This window comes from Eucyclogobius newberryi, unplaced genomic scaffold (assembly GCF_026437365.1).
Source record: "Eucyclogobius newberryi isolate DKJ021-1_F unplaced genomic scaffold, fEucNew1.0.hap1 SCAF_7, whole genome shotgun sequence".
NCBI classification, from domain to species: domain Eukaryota; kingdom Metazoa; phylum Chordata; class Actinopteri; order Gobiiformes; family Gobiidae; genus Eucyclogobius; species Eucyclogobius newberryi.
In genome coordinates, this window is record NW_027316389.1 from 27,905,849 (window position 1) to 27,927,871 (window position 22,023).

At 40.6% G+C, this 22,023-nt stretch overlaps 1 protein-coding gene across 2 annotated transcripts in view; it reads right to left on the bottom strand.

The window, feature by feature from the left end:
- Positions 1-5,074: 5,074 nt before the first annotated feature.
- The window catches only part of wnt7bb (wingless-type MMTV integration site family, member 7Bb), a 34,500-nt gene continuing 17,551 nt past the window's right edge, over positions 5,075-22,023 (bottom strand). For both annotated transcript variants that reach the window (XM_072435023.1, XM_072435022.1), the window contains exons 3-4: positions 9,521-9,792; positions 5,075-6,488 (exon numbers count right to left, since the gene is read on the bottom strand). In XM_072435023.1, the coding sequence (XP_072291124.1) occupies positions 6,009-6,488; positions 9,521-9,792 (752 nt within the window). In that variant the 3' untranslated portion in view covers positions 5,075-6,008. The remainder of the gene's footprint in view (positions 6,489-9,520; positions 9,793-22,023) is intronic.

A 22,023-nucleotide genomic window follows, 5' to 3' on the forward strand; every position in this document is an offset into this window, starting at 1 on the left:
TTTACATCAGTGAAATGACATTGCAAATTGTGTTAAAAGAAGCCTCGATGTGAACATACTCATTTTCCATCTGCCATTTTGTTAGTGTGGGGAGAGGGGCTAAGTGCTAAGAAAAGAAGAGCTCTTAAGGGTCTCATCGTCTTGCTTATAGGTGGAGTCCACTTTTGGAACCCCAACCTTGCTTAATCCAAACAAAACTTGAGGAGAAAAATAACTTCAAGGAGAAGTCGCGGCCGGGCCTACACCACTGGACGGTAGACAGCACAAAGCGCGTGTGGGCTGCTTTCAAACAGCAAAACCTACTTCTTATAAGGATGTGCCTGACCACGGTTTCTGACTTTTTTCACACCACTTTTGAGTTTTAGTTTGGCTTTCTATGAAAAATGTTTAGTCATCCTAAAATAGCCTATCCTAAATCATGATTCATCCACAGAACTGAAGTTGAGAATCATAAAAATACTGTTATAAATCCAAAGACAAGATAATACAGCAAACAGGGAATCCATCAAAATAAACTAAATTGATACTTAATTCTAAATGAAGAATGACCAGTAATATTGCTCATAGGGTGATAGATGGTATTATCTCTAACAATATTCAGACGATATTGTCACAAAGCATCAGAAGTGTGCTAAGTATTGCTCAAAACGTGAATGGACTGATAAATTAACACCAAAAGGACAACAGCATTGCGATACTATCTATTTTTCTATACATCACCCACCTCTAACTGCTCATGTAAAATGGAATGCAGACATGGGCCGAGGCGAAACAGACAAGTATCTAGAGTGATGTGCACATACAGTAAGAACATGCTGTATGTCTGGCTTTAGAAACGAGCCATCCCTCAGACTAGACTGGAGCTGTGAGGCCCGAGGGCGTTAGCACACAGCCATTAACCTCAGCTGTATTTTATAATGGAGGACGTCTTGCACCAGTCCAACAAAAACAGGTGTTAACGCCAAATTGGGCATCAGTGGTACCCCGGGCTAATGTCTTGTCCGCTTAAATATATACTGTATACATAGAACATTTATGCTTGTCTATAAATCACAGGTTACTTAATACGTTGGAGGATATATCTTGAAGTGATACAGGGAGATAATGTTTTGAATGTACAAGTGGAAAGTACATTATAGAGATGTCAAGATTATGCAGTAAATTGAGCTATAAAACTAATAAGAACTTAAGAAAAAAAAATATATATATATATATAGTTAGGCAATTAAAATTCATCTCCATAAAACTAAACCTACATGTAAGTGTGGCTTAAATAATTCATAAAACTGGCTTGAAGACTTGAAGAATGTAATGTATTTAGAAAGAAGATTTCATTGTTGTTTATTCGCAGTGTTAATGTCAAATTGGGGTGTTTCTTCTTACAATAATTACAAAAATGTATTATATTATGACATGCTTATTACATTATTATTCTTGTAAAACAGAACGGAACCTTTTGGATTAAATTATTTTAGGTAAAATTGTAGTAGTTAACGTCATATTAAACAGCACTGTGCTTTTTGAGTAAGAGTAAATCGTTCTAAAGTCTAAATCTCAAAGTCTTTACAATAACTGTTTAGGTTAGACTGCTTTCTTTCAGATATTGTCAAGCACTCTCCATTTTCAAATGCATTTCTCTGCACAACTGACCATAAACAAAATCCTGATTCCGATCCTGATCACAGTTGCATCTGCCTTTGGTGTGCGCAGAGCCAGGTACTGCTGCAGTCCTCAGTCTGGGGTCCCGATGATCCCCTCTTTGCTCTGTGGTCGATGATGTCACACTGGGCTCTGCCTTTGAATGGCCATGTGTTCCTCACCACTAATATCAAACAGATGAAGAGAAACCTCCAAATGACGGTCTTTCATGAAGACAAGAAGTCAAAACAAAGTTAAAGAACACACAAAAACACCAGTTCAAGTGATCCAGGCACAGGAGAAGAACGCCTCAGATTGGTAATTGCTGCAGGATGTGTTAAAGAAGGCTTTGAAATTGTATAATGTGAAATATATATTTTTCTTTTACAGAATTAGGCTTATTTTTCAAAATAAGATAAGACTTTTAAGCACACTTTTATTACACTCTGATTACAAATGGTTATAAAATACTGTTTAGTGTGTTGACAGTAGTACTTTCCTATTTATAACACCTTTGTCAAAGAGCTAAAGCCCAGGAATAACAAACAGGGCTTACAAGATTGTCCTTGAATGCTCCATCACCCGTGGGACAATATTTTTTCTCAAGCCTGTAATGGGGGGCAAAAGGATCTGGATCATCTCAAGTATCACTTTTATATTCCTGCTTCTTTGATTTTTACACTTTGTTTGGCTCTTTTTCTAATCCAAACACATTATACAACACTCACTTTAATCTCCTCAAGACAACAGGTGGTTACTATATACACTAAAAGCTTTTTTGGTTCATTTTAATCTGAAGTATTAGTTTTCTATGTGATTTTGGATTTGTTCCACAGAACTACCACACTATTCTCTTTATAGCACATTGTAAAATGTGTTTTTGAGGAAAGGAGGAAGTCACAGAGCGGGATCATTCCATTTTAGACTTATTTTACAAGGCCAATCTTTTTTCAAACAATACTTACACGCAAATTCTTGGTTTTCCCTCATATAAATGTTTTCTTTGCCTGGTGTGAATGAAACCTGGAAAGAGTCCATCATATTTAATCTCCTCTGTGACTGATATTACGGGCCCTGACTTCCCCCAGATCACATTTGAACATTTGCATAAAGTGAATTTACAGTCTGCTTCTCTGTTGTTGCTGTCAGATTTTCCCAACTCGCCCTGTATAAATTAGACTTGGTTTAAGGTCAGAGCCTAAAAGTTTCCTTCAAAAGTCGATGCTGTCAATTTGCATACACTTTTAACTGTGGATGTTTCTGTTTCCTATTAAAAAAGATGATATCTGGATCTGCTTTGTTTAATGTTTAATAACCCAGATTCAGTTCATCTTATTCTCAACCCTCTGCTCCATCTGCTCATGACGAGATAATCAGATTTTTATAGTGGCCCTTATATCATAATCTCAGAAATTGAAACATTGAACCGTATTAATATTTTGTTTGAGATGGCTCCACAAATTTGTCATATTAATCGCTTGGCTTAAAGTATTTTCAACTGACAACAATCAATGGCACCATTTTCTGAGGCAAATGTGAAAAAAAACGATTTCATGTTTGCCTATTTATACTGAAAGAGAAGGCCAGTTTTTGCTTCATGTGGATTGGTCCAGATATGAACCATAAACCACAGACAACAGATGAGAGTTAAACAGCCAATTCCACTGTAGAATTCTTACTTTACCATCAATCAATTTATATGTAAACCAAGATAAAACTCATTTAACATCAGGATTTGATGATTGTTTTGGAGGACAAACTCTAAAAGGGATGTCTTGATAAGATATAGGTAAGTAAGTATTTCCTCTTATATTTTGCATCCTAAACAGTTTGTCAGTGCCATCCACCGCTTGGGGAGATTGTTCCGGTCCCCAGGCCTTCAGATGACTAACAAAACACATCTTACTTCAGCTCTGCTGCCTGGCCACAATGCCTCTCCCATAGACTCAATCAGGGAAATCATTTCACTGCAGACTTTGGAAAACCATAAACCTAAATTAGCAAAACGTATAATGAGTAAAAGGTTCAACGTTTGCTAATGAGTCCAACTGTTTAACATTCTCTGTGTGTCCCGCTCCTTCCACTCTCTTTGTCTATGGTGCTCTCAATTAGTTCTTTACTTAATAACTACTCTTTCTCCTCTCACTTTCCGGAGACACATGCGCATGTTGTTAAATGGAGCTATGGCGTCCATCTCAAAAATAGCTTGACAAAAGATCTGCTCTGGTTTGTGTGTCCAGGACAAGAGGCGCACTGAGACACTTCCTCTTCACTCATTCACCCTGTAGGCCACATTTGCATAAGGGCTCTTCCCACCTTATGTCCTGCCTGCCAATAACAAGGAAGCTACAGAGATTTTAATTAAGTGTGGTTTGGCCAGAGGTGTTACTCGCATGTAAACATTTCTTGTGTGAAAGTACAAAGTGTTTAATTTAGCTCAAAACTACTGCTACCAACACCAACACTTTCAAAACAGTGTTCTCTTTATACCGTATTTTCCGGACTATAAGCCGCACCTTTTTTCATAGTTTAGGCCGGGGTACAACTTATACTTATATTTATAAACTTATACTTACACTTATACTCCGGAGCGACTTATATGTGATATTATTTGTTATTTGCAAACCGCATTTCATACTCCAGTACAACTTATAAATGTTTTTTTCTTCTCTATTATGCACTTTTTGGCTGGTGCGATTTATAGTCCTGTGCAACTTATAGTCCGGAAAGTAATTTGAAAACTCTAAGATGTGTGAAAGTGAGTGGAGCTAAAAATACAAATAACATTTATTTGAAGTTATTTGAAGCAGTTTCCTTCGTCTAAACAAAGACATTAAGCTCTTCTCTTTAGATATGTCTTATCATCAGCATGTGCTGTGTCAAAAGCAGCATGCTGCCCGCTTGCTTTATTCTTTATTTCACTTGAGACCTTTGCAGCCTGCCACTACATACTGGATACGTGCTGAAGGGAAGTGTCTGAATAAAAATCACATTTTATTATTAACTGCCTGTTAGAGATGTACAAGTACCAATGTTTTCTCTCTGCTCTCTCAAAAATGTGAATTTATTCAATACATTTTAGACAATGACCATGTACACTGAGCAGACATGTTTTGTAAGAATAACAGAACACACCCAGAGAAATAAAGCAGCATCTGAGATCAGATCAGTCTGACCCCTGTGGCCTGCTGTGTCTCTGACACTGGTCACACTCTGACCAGATGTGGGCCAGTCACTTAAATAGTATTTAATACACGCTGGGGATTTTGGATAATGTAAAGATCATGAATGTGTTGCACAGTCTTTTCTGTATTAAGAACTCCACTTGTTTGATTCTGGTCTTTAGGCCCTCGTCTCTCTCCACCTGATGCAATTCCCTTTTCATCTCACATGGAAAATGCACTAGAATAAAATAGTGGTAATGATCAGAGCCACATTAAACTGCTAAACATAGTCAGACGAGTTTATTGGGGTTTCAATTGTATCTGAATAGAAAATAGCAGTGCAGCACTCAACAACATAGCTACATGTCACTGTTAAATAACTTTGGAAGGATTATTCCAACAAAAAATCCCTTTACTATGATGTTGATCTACTGTATATTGTACTATTCACTGGTAAAAAGAAAATTAATTTGAAATGAAATGTAATGACACCAGTAGCAAAGAAATGTGTAAAGGAAAGTGTCCTGCTCAGAGATGAAGGGACAGTCTAATGGACATACATTTCAGTCATAGTTTCTATAGTTGTTTTTTACTCTGACTTAATACAAAAAAGACATCTCTACCCGTTAGTGCTTTGTTTTAAGATACTATAACATAAATAAACCATTTATTTCAGTGTTCAGAACAGACAGTTCCAGTGTGACTGGAAAACTAACACAACATATTCCAGTTGGCAGCAGGGGGTTTTAAAGCAGTCCTCTAAGCGTTTGGTGCACCCCCAATGCACAATACTTACATCAGTTCTTACTTCTACACACCTCCCACATACTTATGTCCATTTACTTAAAAGACATGGTCCACATTTTGCTCTGGTCCCACAAGGCCTCAACTTCTCTTAATAACATTAAGGGTTAATGTTTTCAGACATTGCTCTCCTAATGTCTCAATGTACCATCTCTCAGGAAACGTTCTGGGATGTATAACCTGATTCACAAGTCAGAGAACAGTTCCCACAGCTAACCAATATTAAACATACACTCTCTGAAAAGCATTACATAGATTCTGGTGTGCAAATCAATGCCTTGAAGAGCTTAAATGTTTTATTCCATTGTCTCTCACAGGTCCAAGACACCATGCAGAGGGCGTCTTCGTCGTTCAGCTAGTCCTGGGCAGAACACGTCCGGGCAGTAAGTTCCTTGTTACTTATTATTTGCAGGTAAACACCTCGGTCCTCTCGCTGCACGTGTTGCACTTGACGAAGCAGCACCATTGAAACTTACAGTTGCACTGCCACACTTTAGTGTACTGGTGCGTGTTGTAGCCTCGGCCACAGCACATGAGGTCGCAGCCGTCCGTGTGCGGCGACGTACGGTTACACAGTCGCCCTTGGGTGCCCACACTCCCTGTGGCTGTGTCCGCCTCACAGTAGTTGGGCGACCTCTCGATGTAAACGAGGTCCGTCTCCATGGGCTTGCGGTAGCCCTGAGTCTGCTTGACTTTGAGGTGAGTGGGCTGCCGTAGTCTGCTTGCCCGCACCACCTCCACATGTACTGCATGGTTGTATTTCTCTTTAAGAAGGTAGCCAATTTCTCGAAATTTGGGAAGTGTAGTCCAACAAGTCTTGGTTGTACAGGAACCAGAGACGCCATGACACTTGCACTCCAACTTCATCCTTTCCTCTAACACCTGTTGACAAAAGAAGAAAAGAAAACGACTTAAATAAGAGTTGGCAAGAACGAGTATATTGTATATCATTATGAAATACATGAATTAATGAAATACATTCTTACTTTTTTGATAGTAACATCCTGTAAAATGAGTACTTATGATAAACCACTACTGTGATTACTGCAAGCATGTCTATTAATGTGGTCATAGAGAAAGACATACTTCATGAGACAACTCTGAACTAAACAAACACATTTTTAAAATATGTTCAAATGAAACATTTCTCAATAGCTGTTGATAAGCAGATAATATTTTGCGACCCAAAAGTCTCACATTAACACATTTACACTGCTAGTCTCGACTTGACTCTGAACCCAATTAGGAGCCCAAACTTGGCTGGGCTCGGGGATCATCAGAGTGTAAGTTGTAAGCACAGTTGGCAGTTTCCAGTGCAGTTTTTCCTGGCATTATGCCTGGTCACAGACACATATCATCCTTTCCATCAGACATGTTAAATGTACACAGGAACAATCAAAGTTGTCCAATATTACTGTCTGTTTTGTCTATGTGTTCTCTGGATTCAAATAGGTTTGATTATAAAAACATGAGCTTCCAGATCTTTATAACGTCCAGGGTCATGTTATTTTAGAGTTAAGGATTTCCAAAAGTATATGTAGCACAAACCACACTCACACTGTCTGGCATCAGCAGCCTGATACATGTATGGAAACATTTAGTAAATCTGTGTCCATCAAAACCTCTCATCTGCTGTTAATTAGTACAATATTATTACATAACATTCTAGACTATACAGCTTTTCACGGACATTGTATGGACAGGAGAATAGGAGTGAAGACAACAAGACCCCCTGACACATACTAGCTGAACGTAAAGTCGATGTGACACATCTTTGTTAATCCTGTGACGTGTCAATGTATGCATTCGTCTTTTTAATTTATAGGTCCACAGCCATTCCTCCGTCAATAAAAGCATGTGGTTTCAAGCAGAGTTCAGGCTTTAAAAGAAGATATTTTACTATTTTTGCGTCAGATGTCACAGATCAAATGCTTGTCTTATGTCAAGGAAATGAATCCTGAACCCCAATGTTATGTGTTTGTAATAAGACAACATAAAATGTATGTTTTTTGTCATATCGCTCAGCAATCCACTTGTGACCCTTAGTAGGTGTTTACAACATAACTTTCAATAACTCACAAATGTGTTTTGTAACAATCAATGTTAACCTGGTCTTTCAACTTCAGTGTTTTTGTTTTGTACGTTTTCAAAAATACTTAGCACTCCCTGAGTCATATATTAACTGTATACCGAGCGTAGACAGTATAAGGAAGTATTCTTTGTCAGGCTTTTGTTGGTCTCAGTCAAAAGGAGAGGTGCCAGTCCCAGAGCCGCAGCCTGGCACCCACAGCGTCCCATCAGTCTGCTGTGTTAACACTGGCATTGTCCGCCAGCTTTCACACGCTCCACAATCACAGCCGTTGGCAGCAGCACTACAGCAATAATATCCTCTTCCTGATTTTGCTCTTCATTATTGTGGTAAGAGGACAAGGGTATTTTTCCATCAAAATCTTGCTCTATGCTCAATGACAGGTTGATTAGTATTATTAAGGCCAAACTAAATGTTTTGTCGTATTTCTCAATCCACTTTAAGTTACGATTATCTAGCTTAATAGTCTTTAAAACATTTTAACAAGTTACTATCAAATTAAAAAATGTATGCTTTACTGCCCTAGTTGGGAAATGTGTCCTGTGCATTTGACCCATCCTTCACTGTCGCTATGGAGAAACATGTCAAGCGCTCTAGCATTCTGCATATACTGTGTTGTGGGTTGATGGTAGAAACTGGTTGCCTGACCAGTCAGTCCTTCCTACATTCTGTTCGAAGGCAGAAAGGTCTGGAATTGGACCATAAAGGGCGTCAAAAAAACCTCCCCTAACTTGGGACGGTCCAACCACAGGGTTAGGGGGATAATTTGTAGCACATGTCTCTCAAATGCAGAACACATCGCCTCAAATATTCTAACAAACATTCAGAACAAACTATCTAACCTTTACCTCAGATTTACAGAGTTTAGTGCTCCATTTGTTACTCTTCTGTGACTCGTCATAAACTGCTATGTTTGTTTAAATACGAACGGACCATGCGCTTTCTCTGATTGGTTAATCCGCCTGTCGATGACGCTCCTCACAAATCGGGGAGACGGGATATGATTTCAGACCAAAGCGTTCATGTAAAGTATAGTCAAAGTGTGTGGTCTTGGCTGGTCAGGCAAAGAAACTGGATCATCCCAAAGAAAAACCCACCTTTAACCAGGGACCTTCATGCTGTGAGGTATTGTCATCCAAATCTAGACTCAAACAAAATATCTATCCCTTTCACAATGTCTGATTTCATGTATTCATGTTACTAGCAGAAAATGTTGTAACAATGTTTACTAATAGTAGAAATCATAGAAGTAACAGTAGTATTTCTTGTTTCTCGCACTAATGAATTTTTAATTTATATTTAAGGAAACATGTGATTTTTAGGTATTTAATATTGAGCTATAACATAAATAGATCATCAATTTACATTTTGTTCATTGTAAATCACAATATTGATCTAAAACTGCTTAGTAATAGAAACAGGTCCATTGACTTCCTGTTCAAAACTGCAGAACTGATAAGCTCTGCCTCTTCATAGTAACATTTCACTGTAACAAGCAGCAGATTGTCTACGTGACATTTTAGAACCCTACATTATCTTCGTCTAGTCTTAATATTTCAAATAATCACAACTAAGAAACAGGAGGCATGTGGGCGGAGATAGGGGGTCAGTGAAAACATAAACTTTTTGAGCACTCGAGCCTCAGCTGCAGGACAATATAGAATTATTCAAACATGCAGGAATCAATCAAAATACAACTTTGAGTTCAATAATGATGAGGCGACACCGTAGTAATAAGTTTAAATCCTCATTAACCTCATTGATCCTCATGGATTTGGCATAATACGTCCTCTCTAAATGAAAACGTGGGGAATATCATGTTCACCTTTCTGCCAGCTTCGTTGTTGTGCAGGTTCATGAGGCGACGCGGTGTCTTCTTAATCTCCCTGGCGTCCACAAAGCGCCGGGAGAATTCGAGGCCGTACTTGATGTCGGCGGAGCAGCCCCCCCACTTCCAGCCCTCCTCCTGGTTGGAGTAGCCCTGTTTCTCCCGGTCACAGCCGCACTGGTTGAGCTTGCCTTGGCTGCAGGCCGCTGTGATGGCGTGGGCCACTCCTGCAGCAGTAATGGCATAGGTGAAGGCCGCTTCCCGACTGCCTGCACAAAGAACAAGGCACGTGAAGAAAGGTTGATAAGCCATAACGAGTAGATATGAGTTACAATTATCATTTTGTTATTCACGGGTTTTAGGCAAATGATACCTTCCTGATTTCAAGATTTTGTGAGGACGTTTCCCCATTCAAAATATATAATATTTAGATCTGAAGTGCGCAATTGCCATGACAACTGGCAATTGGGGGCCTATTTTTACTAAAAAACCTGAAAATGATCTCCAATTAAAACTGAAGCTGTTCCTGAACCCTCTTGCGTACAAACAATTGGCTGGAGCCTTTGTGAAGCTGAGACTCCTTTACTCGTATCAATAGTAAAAACAAACTCTGCACAGAGGAATTCAGATTTCAAATCCCGCTGAGATTTTCTTTGTTAAATACATGAAAAGCTGGTTTCCGGAGGGATCGGCTGATTGACACTAAAATCAGCATTTATTGAGTTCTGACAATTCTCTTTTAAAAGCTGAAGGTAATTTCACTAGTTTTAGGGACTTCATATAAAAGTCCTTTTATTTTATTTTATTTATTTATTTTTATTTTAGGGTATCTTTTTATTTGTGGGTTTGGAGTATAAACTGACCCTGGTGCTTCCCAGAATGATTGATTTGACTGGACATAAGAGGGTTATTTTTATGTACAGCATATCAAGCAGCTTGAGTGTTCCCTTTTAGAAGATGGTGGACAAAATGGAATAAATAAAGAAAAAGTCCAGCGTCCCATGCATGGGATCCCAATGAGAAGTGTAAATAAATAGCATAGTTCCATTATGAACCCCTTTATAATCTGTTTTGTTTTGCATGTCACTCTCGTTTTGAACATCCCATTTGAACTACTGTGCACAGTCTGCTAGAACTGACTCCATCCCTGATCCCTTAACGATGTGTGCTTGTATGAGAATGCTCAGAATTCAAGCAATGTATTCATATAGTATCGTATAGGGATGCAATTACTTAATAATGTGTCCCAGCTTTCCCTAGACTTTGACAGCACCTTTGGAAAGCTGTGGTCACATGACTGGTCTGTGAGAGTGTGGGAATGTGAGCTAAAGAAGAACTGGCCTACAGGTGCTGTCCAAAGTGCTGAATTCCTCCACAGGAGCACCTTGAGCAACTGCCCACAGTGAGAACAGCCAGGTTTGCAGGTCTACAGCCCTCACATACACTCAAAACATACACGCCAGTGTTTTCTCTGCTCTCCACAACCCCCTCATCATGAGAGATATTCAGATGTTCAGACCTTCCGTAACTAAGCCAATATTTAATGGTGAGCAATACTACAGTACTACAATACTACCACAGTATTATTTAATGGTGTAGCCCAATACCTGTGTCACTCATCTACTTTCCTAATGGATACAATGGGCTGTGTCTTAAAAGGCCTCTCTGCCCTCACTAAAACACACTGCAGGCTACTGCTGCTCCCATCTCCCCTCGACTGGCAGTAATCTGAAGGGGCCAGCAGAACCAAGCTAACCACAAAGTGTTTTGGGGGCCTTCAGCCGCTGGAAAGGAATGTTGGTTATGATGTATGTTGTGTAATGTACTCGCACGCATTTTTTTTTATCTCGAGGCGAAATGCATTTTTACGGAACTTCTGAGGGTTATAAAGTTCTTTGTGATTTATGGCTTCTAGCAGAAGGAATATTTTAATCATTTTGGCAACAATCTTTTCTCGAATGAAACTTTTCCATACATTTTTTGACTGACCACACAGAATTCAAGTGTGAAACTATGTTTTACCATTATCTACGCATAAAAGATACATAATCTTCTGTACTGTTTTTACTCATACACTCACATAATATACCAAGAGAAGCCTGATTTTAGCCCAAAAATACAGTTTATATATCCATTCTGTACTATTGGTTTTCTGGATGGAGCAGACTTGCAGCAGAATGATACTGAATGGTTTGCGTAAATCTTGACAAAATAAACCCAAAACAATTTTAAAAGTAACTTAAGTGAAATTGCTGCTTATTTTGCAGCCTTTATGGGCAGTGTGGTCAGATAGAGCGGAGCTGCTGGTGTGAGCTGGAGTCAGGCCTGGCCATAGCCACACTTTGCATGGAGCGAGATAATAAGACACGTTTATCTTCAACTGTGGACAAAGTGTGCATTAGCTCACTTCAGACTAAAAACTGCTCCATCTGCAGTCGTGTCGGTTTAATTTCCTCTGCTCCTGCTGAAGCTCCTCTTGCACCTCACTCCAATCTCTGAGCTGTTTTTGAACTCGGACATGTTTTCACCCAAAGCCACTGTTCATTTCCGATGCTGGAAGTGCTGTGCCTGGAGCTGCACCATAGCTCGTCTGAATCACAACCACTTGTTTCTCTGGTCTGCCACACCAATGTGTGGTAACATACTACTGCCCCCCACCCCCTCACTCACACAAGCATTACCATGCATCCACAGCCATTCAGTGGCCACTGCTTCATAAAAATACGCACTCACACTTCCCTCCACCCTGACACGCATCCACATGAGTCCAATGTTCAAAACACATTTGCACATGCTCACAAACACTGTAATGGTAAAAACAGGGGAAAGGCGCTTTCCAGAGAAAGGGTGGGTCCCTGTGCTAGAGCGGTCTGGGCCCATTGAGCTGCTCATGATGAGGATGATAATAGAGAAGTGGTGTGGCACTTCTGATTCCTCCTGTGGGTCTGACTCGAGCACAAAAAGTAAGTTCATAGTAGTTAAGCATCTAATCTATGTAACCAATAATTACAACAACTTCAGTCAAACTAGGTATTTTCACATACTTTAAAACATTAAAACTCAACAACTTGAAGTTACTTTGTGTTTGCGTGTGTAGCTTAATGGTATGATCGTGACCACAGGAAGAGCAGACCGGAGCGAGCACAATGTGATTGATGAAATGTGGGGCAGAAAATGCACCCATCGCTGCAGCAGTGAGCCCTTAAGAGGCTGGCCCAAGAGTCCTGAAAGCCCTCCAGGAGGAACCACCCTGGGATTGCCTTGCAAACTGCCAGTGGAAAATTGGAGTGACCAGAAAAACCTCAATGAACTTGGAAACATCCAGGAAAGAAGAATGGGGAAATATTAAACCAGATGTCTAATGGACTTTAGAGGCAAGTGTCTGCTCCACTATCTACGGTAATGTTGCCGTTCTGACTAGAGGTACAGTTGATTTACAGTAAAAATGTTTAGCTGATGCATTTGAATCTGAAAACCAGGATTGAGGCCTGCTGACTTGGCCTTCTCTTGTTTTGACCGCCTCGCTTTGGCCACTTGCCTTCTCTGTAACGTCCATCATATCTTTGACCATCGGAGACACAAAAAGAAAAGTCAAGATGTAGCGGCTGACCACTAAAATTGCCATCTGTGTTTAGATCTTGAGGCAAGTGCACCACCAGACAAATTCACATGACACAGTAGGGAAGATTTATTTCCACAACATACGACGTTGCAGCACTGTATAAAAAGGTTTAGCTGATGTTGTACTGATCTCTACACACTCACAGTCTCTGGACATGGTGGTGAGGACATGAAGGAAATGAGCGAAGGAGACCCAAGGGGGAAGGCAATGCAGTCAAAAATATAGTGGTGTTTTCTGTGCCCTTGTCCAAGAATGACTTCCTGTCTAGTGGGTCACCAAAGCAGCAGCAAATGTCCAAGCTGCACTAACTGTAGTAATCGTGGCTGACGTTTAAGAGGCTAAGGAGTACTTTAGTGTGTGAATAATATACTGCAACTTTGAAATAATTGAAGAGCACATATAGGCACTGGAATTTATGGAAATTAGGAAACAGTGTCAGTGTTACATTTTGGAGATAAAACCCAAGAGGTTCAATTTAGATTTAATGTTCGGGCAATTAAACTGTAAAACTGAAATGGTACTGCCTATCCAGTACTACCTATATTAAAGGTTGTTTGCCTAGAATGATCCTCTGGATAACTTGACCTATAATTGAGTGGCCAAGTCCAGAAATTATCATTTTTGTGCATAGAGACTATTAGAGATGAGACGGAAGGGAATCTGAAATTGCTTAAAGTGAGCAAGTTTGTGTTTTGTTTGTGTTTTGTCCGTACGTACACTTTTAGTAAGAAATCCAGTCAAAAATAACACTTTAGCCCAGTTTAGTTACAGAAGTTAACTTATTACTATGCAACCAGATCACTTCCATTCTCCAGACCTGACTATCTAGTACTATTAGTTAGTTTGATGGTTGAAAGATAAGTTTGCCTCAGACTGAGTACTACCTTCACAACATGGGACACCAGAATTGCATTGAAAATAACACACTTAACAAAGACATTGGGATTGATTATCAATATGGAAGTCACAATAGTGTTTACAATTCATCACAGCTAAAACTTGGAAGTTCACGACCTTCGAAACGAGATCAGACATTTCCAAAACCTCCACGGCCACAAACATTTTTTCACTATTTTTCATATTGAACATATGGAACTGTAAAATTGCTTTTTTTTTTGGCCACATGAACCATTTTTGTGAAACGATATGGAAACTGTTCTGCTATGATTTTGTTTTGCCTCAGTATCAATATCTATATAAAAGGGAAGGGCTGAAGCCAAGCAATTCTCCAGCTGAAATATAAATACAACACGTGAATAGTTTTGATGGAAATACTCTGTTGTGTCCTATACAATAATTTTAAACACTATGTATACACCAAAAGAATGAAATGTAATTCTAGCCAAAGCAGTGGCAGCGTGTCCATGTGAAGAAGGGAAAGCTGGAGGAAAACCCCTGTCTTTGTATACCAATCACTGAACTGACTAATGCACTCTGTACTACTGTTTTCCGTTCCGCTTTATGTACCGTTGCTATGAACATATGCTCCCAGAAAATTACAGACAAAGCTGTGGTCCATGAGGTTTGCAGCTCGAAGAATTAGCACAGCCATGTTCCTGTACAATAAAATAATATTGTTTTACCAGAACTGGGCTCAGAATTCTGTGTGCAAGACTGAGAGAGCGGGACATTCTGGCACTATCAATATGACTCATACATGAGCAGAGATTTGTGAAGACTTGTGACAAAAATGTGTTATATGCATAACATGTTTCTGTAAATTACATATGTGATTTTTATGTCTGCTTGATTATAGAAAACAAGGTAATTTTTAATCACAAGTAAACACTTAATTAAGAAAAGAAACAATGAAATGTAAATAGAAGACGTATAGCACAAATAATCGTGTGTGTGCATAGAACACATCAGAATTAAACTAAACAAATGTTTTTCTCAATTATATATATTGATTAAGCTGCCTATGTAGTTGTCTTTAAAATGTTGTTTAAATTTACTAAAGCATTTAGTGTGGCAGGTATTGCAACAACTACAGACCAGACACTGCCTCTAAGGTAAAAAAAAAAAGTCTCAAACATGAACATGACTGATGTCCTGAAGGTACAGATAAACGGAATACCAAGACTTGCTAAAACAAGCATTAGTCCTCCTTCTGTGTGAACAGAGAACAATCTTAAGTCTTCACATTTCTGTGAGAACAAACGCAGACACACTAGGGCCCATGCATAACCAGTTGTATGATTTGGATATAACGATTATTAAGTTCATGTCAGGACACTCTTTAACTGGAACATTTTCAGCTAGATTCCGATCATCAATCCCCCATCATATTACTGGAGATATCATGACTTCTATCTGCCATTAGAATTACGCCCCAGGTGTTGTTTTAGATACCATTTCATTATCTGCTGATCAAACTTCAACTAAAGAGCCTTTGCATGTCTCTTAAACAGACCTTGAACACACCTTAGTGGTTGTTAGACCCTGTGATTTTTGGCTGGGAAACTGTCCCGCGGTGCTCCAGCCTGGGCAGAGGAGGACGGCCTGGGATAGTGTCAGACAAAGCGCACAGTGAGATTACAGTTGATCCTCCGGCTTCCTGTTTCCTACTGCGTCCACAGCATAGCAGACCAGACAGAAACAGATCCTACTGATAACTGAGCACGAGAAGCAGGCACAACATACAGGGGCCCAAGAGCCACAAGAGCTAGGGCCCGGGATGACCCCATGCCATGTCAGCACACAAACACAGACACACCCCCTCTGTCTGAGGCACATGCTGGACAATAAATGCACAAGCGATCTAGTCAAGAGTGGAGTCTGGATCCTCATTGGCGTGTCCTGATAAGAACTCGGCATTAACATTAACGACGTTGCCAATTCAAATCTCAAATGTACCTTGGCAAGCACACGTGCAATTGATGTTAGGTGTTGAATGTACAAAAGGCATCCTATTTGGTGGTCTGCTTCGCCTAGAGGGACGCGAGTTTCTAAAACGTTTCCCGCAAAGGTTCAACATGTACAGTACATTTAACAGAATACAAACTGTTTTAGAGGTAGGTCTATACGTCAAAATGTTCATCTCCAAACAAACCAAAGCTGGACCCATTTGTAAATTTAGTATGTGTGAGTTAATGAGTTTCCAGTTTGTAGTTTGTATTCTTTTCTTTTTAGCACCTTTAACAGTCTAACCAGGGATGGGGGCTGTTAATTAGCCTGCAGCTTGAAACCTTTGGTGCAAATGTCACTTTCAGTCGCTGTGTTAAAAGATGTACTGCTAAATCAAATCAAAATGTGGTTAAAACCAGGAGAAAAGCACAACCATATTTTGTTTGTTCTGGTTTGTTCTGGCTTCACCTGTGGCGTCTGTCCAAACCACAAGGCTGCCTGTGATTGGTCCAGCCCCAACACAATCGAACACAACAGCGGGAGCCCCAACACAATCGAACACAACAGCGGGAGCCCCAACACAATCGAACACAACAGCGGGAGCCCCAACACAATCGAACACAACAGCCGGAGCCCCAACACAATCGAACACAACAGCCGGAGCCCCAACACAATCGAACACAACAGCCGGAGACCCAACACAATCGAGCACAACAGCGGGAGCCTCAACACAATCGAACACAACAGCCGGAGCCCCAACACAATCGAACACAACAGCGGGAGCCCCAACACAATCGAACACAACAGCCGGAGCCCCAACACAATCGAACACAACAGCGGGAGCCCCAACACAATCGAACACAACAGCCGGAGCCCCAACACAATCGAACACAACAGCCGGAGCCCCAACACAATCGAGCACAACAGCGGGAGCCCCAACACAATCGAGCACAACAGCGGGAGCCCCAACACAATCGAACACAACAGCCGGAGACCCAACACAATCGAACACAACAGCGGGAGCCCCAACACAATCGAACACAACAGCCGGAGACCCAACACAATCCAGCACAACAGCGGGAGCCCCAACACAATCGAACACAACAGCCGGAGACCCAACACAATCGAACACAACAGCGGGAGCCCCAACACAATCGAACACAACAGCCGGAGACCCAACACAATCGAGCACAACAGCGGGAGCCTCAACACAATCGAACACAACAGCCGGAGCCCCAACACAATCGAACACAACAGCGGGAGCCCCAACACAATCGAACACAACAGCCGGAGCCCCAACACAATCGAACACAACAGCCGGAGCCCCAACACAATCGAACACAACAGCGGGAGCCCCAACACAATCGAACACAACAGCCGGAGCCCCAACACAATCGAACACAACAGCGGGAGCCCCAACACAATCGAACACAACAGCCGGAGCCCCAACACAATCGAACACAACAGCGGGAGCCCCAACACAATCGAACACAACAGCCGGAGCCCCAACACAATCGAACACAACAGCCGGAGCCCCAACACAATCGAGCACAACAGCGGGAGCCCCAACACAATCGAACACAACAGCGGGAGCCCCAACACAATCGAACACAACAGCCGGAGCCCCAACACAATCGAGCACAACAGCGGGAGCCCCAACACAATCGAACACAACAGCCGGAGCCCCAACACAATCGAACACAACAGCGGGAGCCCCAACACAATCGAACACAACAGCCGGAGCCCCAACACAATCGAACACAACAGCCGGAGCCCCAACACAATCGAGCACAACAGCGGGAGCCTCAACACAATCGAACACAACAGCGGGAGCCCCAACACAATCGAACACAACAGCGGGAGCCCCAACACAATCGAACACAACAGCGGGAGCCCCAACACAATCGAACACAACAGCGGGAGCCCCAACACAATCGAACACAACAGCCGGAGCCCCAACACAATCGAACACAACAGCGGGAGCCCCAACACAATCGAACACAACAGCGGGAGCCCCAACACAATCGAACACAACAGCGGGAGCCCCAACACAATCGAACACAACAGCGGGAGCCCCAACACAATCGAACACAACAGCGGGAGCCCCAACACAATCAAACACAACAGCGGGAGCCCCAACACAATCGAACACAACAGCGGGAGCCCCAACACAATCGAACACAACAGCGGGAGCCCCAACACAATCGAACACAACAGCGGGAGCCCCAACACAATCGAACACAACAGCGGGAGCCCCAACACAATCGAACACAACAGCGGGAGCCCCAACACAATCGAACACAACAGCGGGAGCCCCAACACAATCAAACACAACAGCGGGAGCCCCAACACAATCAAACACAACAGCGGGAGCCTAACTACATGGATTCTCAAGTGTTTGTGAGCTCGCCAAACTGTGAGACGTAATCTTACACGTTTATCAAAATGCCCCTTTAAGTATACTGCTCCTGTTAAATATACTGTATGCTAAATGTGGGTCGCAAAATCTTACCATCTCATAGAATCTTTGGATTTTGAATTCACTAAGACTAAAAGTAGCCAACAATATCCCAGAGAAACACTGTAGTTTTATTAAAGCATTTACTTGTTGCGTTCCAATTTAGATCTGGCATTTTGCAAATTGGAATCACGTCCTTGAGTAACGTGCACCTTTATGATGTTCTTTATGAGTCTGACCTTCAGTGATCTGCAGTGACCACAGCGCACACTCTGCAGCGCCTGCACACACACGTGGGCCTCGCACCGCTCTGTTGTCTGTACACTGCGATGGAGAGCGGCCTGGAGGATTAGAGCTGCCCACATGATGATGTGCTAAAACATAGGCCTTTTACCCACCTCCGCTCCACCATAACACAATACACGCGTCATTTCCACACTCTTATCCCCATGCTATCAGCTATTTGGCTGCCCATTGAGTGAATCTGCACTTTAGGGTAATGCTATGCTACGCTAAGTTGAAAAGCACCAGACCCTTCACTAAGAGCTGAATATTTGGGGGTACATTTTTCATAGTTTGGTTGGAACTTGGTTTTATGTTGAGTTGATTTATAGTTGTACTGAATGATGTAGTCAAAAGATTTCACATTGTGTTTAACTGCCAGTTTAGTGCTTATGAGGTCTCTGGGTCATTGTTTTTTTTTTTTGGAATTGACTTCAGGGTTGAATCTTGTAGTTTGAATAGTAATTGTGACATAATTTATTCCACGTCTAAAAATGTACGTCTTTTGAATATTTACCAAACAATTTATAGCTTTTTCTTCTTGTTGGGGTTGTCATTGACTGAGGGGTTGTCATTGACTGAACCTTGACACGTTTTGCAAGATAGTCAGACACTATAGTGTTGAATAGGTCTTTTAGAGAGATTAGTTCATTTTAATTTAGCTGAGTCCACTATAGTATCTTTTCAGCACAAACAAATATCTATTCTGGGTAATCATTAGATGTATGTATAACTTATCTACGAGGACTATTTGCCCCGAAAGGTGAACAATCAAAAGGAAAACGATTCTACAAAGAGGAAACCCTTTGGCTGTTATGTGGTGATTGATGATATTTGGTTGAGCCGTGTCATTTCCACTTGTGCCGTTTGAACAAGCCTTAGTTTTGATGGATGCGTTTTTGACTGTCTTTATGATGCTAGTACCGGTACTTTAAATAATGGTATTAGCCCACGCACCACGCTCATATGTCAAAGGGCTATTTTTCAGTCTCACTCCATAAACAAAGGTGAAAGGCAAGTCACACACACGTGCTCCCAACAAGAGAACCAGTACTTGATTCAACTGAGGTCTGAATATTACAGGAAGTACATTAATGCACAGTCAGCAGTGGTAGTAAGATGAAAACAAAATAAAAAACATGGACATTTTTCGGGGATAGATCATCTTTCCACTTGACGTGACACAAATTATGATACATTTAGCTGCAAGTGCAAGTCTCTAAACCCTGATCAGGATTATCTACTTGGATAGAAAGGGGGCAGGAGGAAAAAAGTAGGGCTGGGCAATACAGCGATAAAAATCTTTTCTTTTTTTTTTAAACCTTTATTCAACCATGATTAAATAAATTGTGATCTGATCCCTGTGACAATCTGCTCGATGCTCATATTGGGATTCATTGCTTCTGTTGAATGCAACTTTATGCTCAAACACTTTTTCCCCCACACACTTTTGGCCTCGGTCATGCTCTGAATCAGTGACAGACGGATTCAACCACTTTAATGTGATTCATTGAGTCACAATGTGAATTTTCTAAAGCACAATATGGCTTTAGTTACGTCTTCAAAATAATATATGTATGCTTGCGTACATAAATTGTCGAATCGAACCTGTGATCTTTGTGATTATCATTCTCTCTTTTTTGTGTAAATCGGCCACCCTGAGGAATTAGCCAGTTGTGTGATAATATAGAAACTTGCCAAAGGAAAACCTAAAATAAAAAAATACTACAGAAAATACTATTTGCTATTGCTTGAATGTCATTTACATATTTTGCATCCGTATTTCAATATTGCAATTGCTTCTTTATCATTATTCTATCTTCATGTAAATGGTGGAAAGTACATGTTTGACACCTCAAGTTTGCCCCGCACTGTATATCAAGTCTGTCAAAATAAGAAAACAATGGAATCATGTGGTCATTTCAAATTATTTTTTTAGTCCATTCATTATTAGCCTTCGGTTGGACTGAGATGTTGTACTCGAATTCTGTGGGATATAATTTCACCACAAATGACCAGCAACTGATTCCGAGAAACTACAGGAGCCATGCCAGTGTGTCTTTCTGTTGTCCTCAGAGCAGCAGCTTGTATTGCAGGGCGAGAGCCTGCCATAGATGAATGGTGTTGGGAAAGTACGTAAATTAATACTACTCAGAGCCTTCAACAACAAATAAAACAAGGATTATAAAATCTGTCTTCTACTGTAAGAGTTTTAGTAGTATTAGGTTTTTACAACATCGAGCTCAGCCAATGTTGGAGGTCTGTAAAACATTTCAGAACATTATACAGTCAATTATACAGTATAAATACATGTATTCTTATATTTTCTTCAGTGTCATTGTTTTATCCATAGCCCTTGATGACATACCTGGGTGGAAGATTTACTCAAAAATAAGTACTGTCATTGATGTTTCTATCAAGATTTAGCATATTTCGATTTCATGAAACTTGCATAGAAAATAATAAAGAGAAATAAGACACAAATCAGGTTAATGACAGTTCTAAGAATACACTTGAGCCCTTTGTTTTGACAAAAGCTTAACGCATGAAACTGGAGTATTTAGCTGTCATATCTGTCGGTTTGCAGCCAAAAACGGAATGAATTTTGGCAATTGAACGGGAAAACCCTAGGCTCAGATCCAGAAGAAAATGCCCGTATTGGATAAATCTTCTTATTTGCACGAGCTCTTATCAAATTGTGTCCTTGTTCTGACAGGGAGATTTTTTTGCTCATGTCAAGTATGTGCTTGTTGAACAGATCTTTCCACAACTGCTCACTTCCCTGTCTTTTATCTGGCGAGGCACTGGTTTGGCCCCTAATTTACCTGCCAGCAAATGTCAATATCCTATGTACTGAAGAGCATGTCAGTGCAAAGATGCTCAACCAGCTAATCTTTCTCTTTCTCTTCCTTTTGCATAGTGCTAAAATCATTTACATTCATTTCATTAATATTTACAAATGTCAATTGGGATGTCACAATGTCGAGGTTTAGAGTCATGATTATTGAGAAAAAACAACACAATGTAATGATTATTGACACGTAACAAACAAAAGTAACATCCTTATTTTTATTTCATTATAATATATTACTGTGCCAAAACTAAGTAACGTTATTGTAAATTGTATATAGTATTTATATAAACAGCCATGTAAAAATAACTATATATTTAGGAGTACAAATTTAATTTTTAGTTCTTACAAATAGATTGTGACCTGAATGATCACGATTACCAATAAACCAAATAATCTTGACATCTATAGTTCTCTGTGAGCTAATAATGTCTGATTTC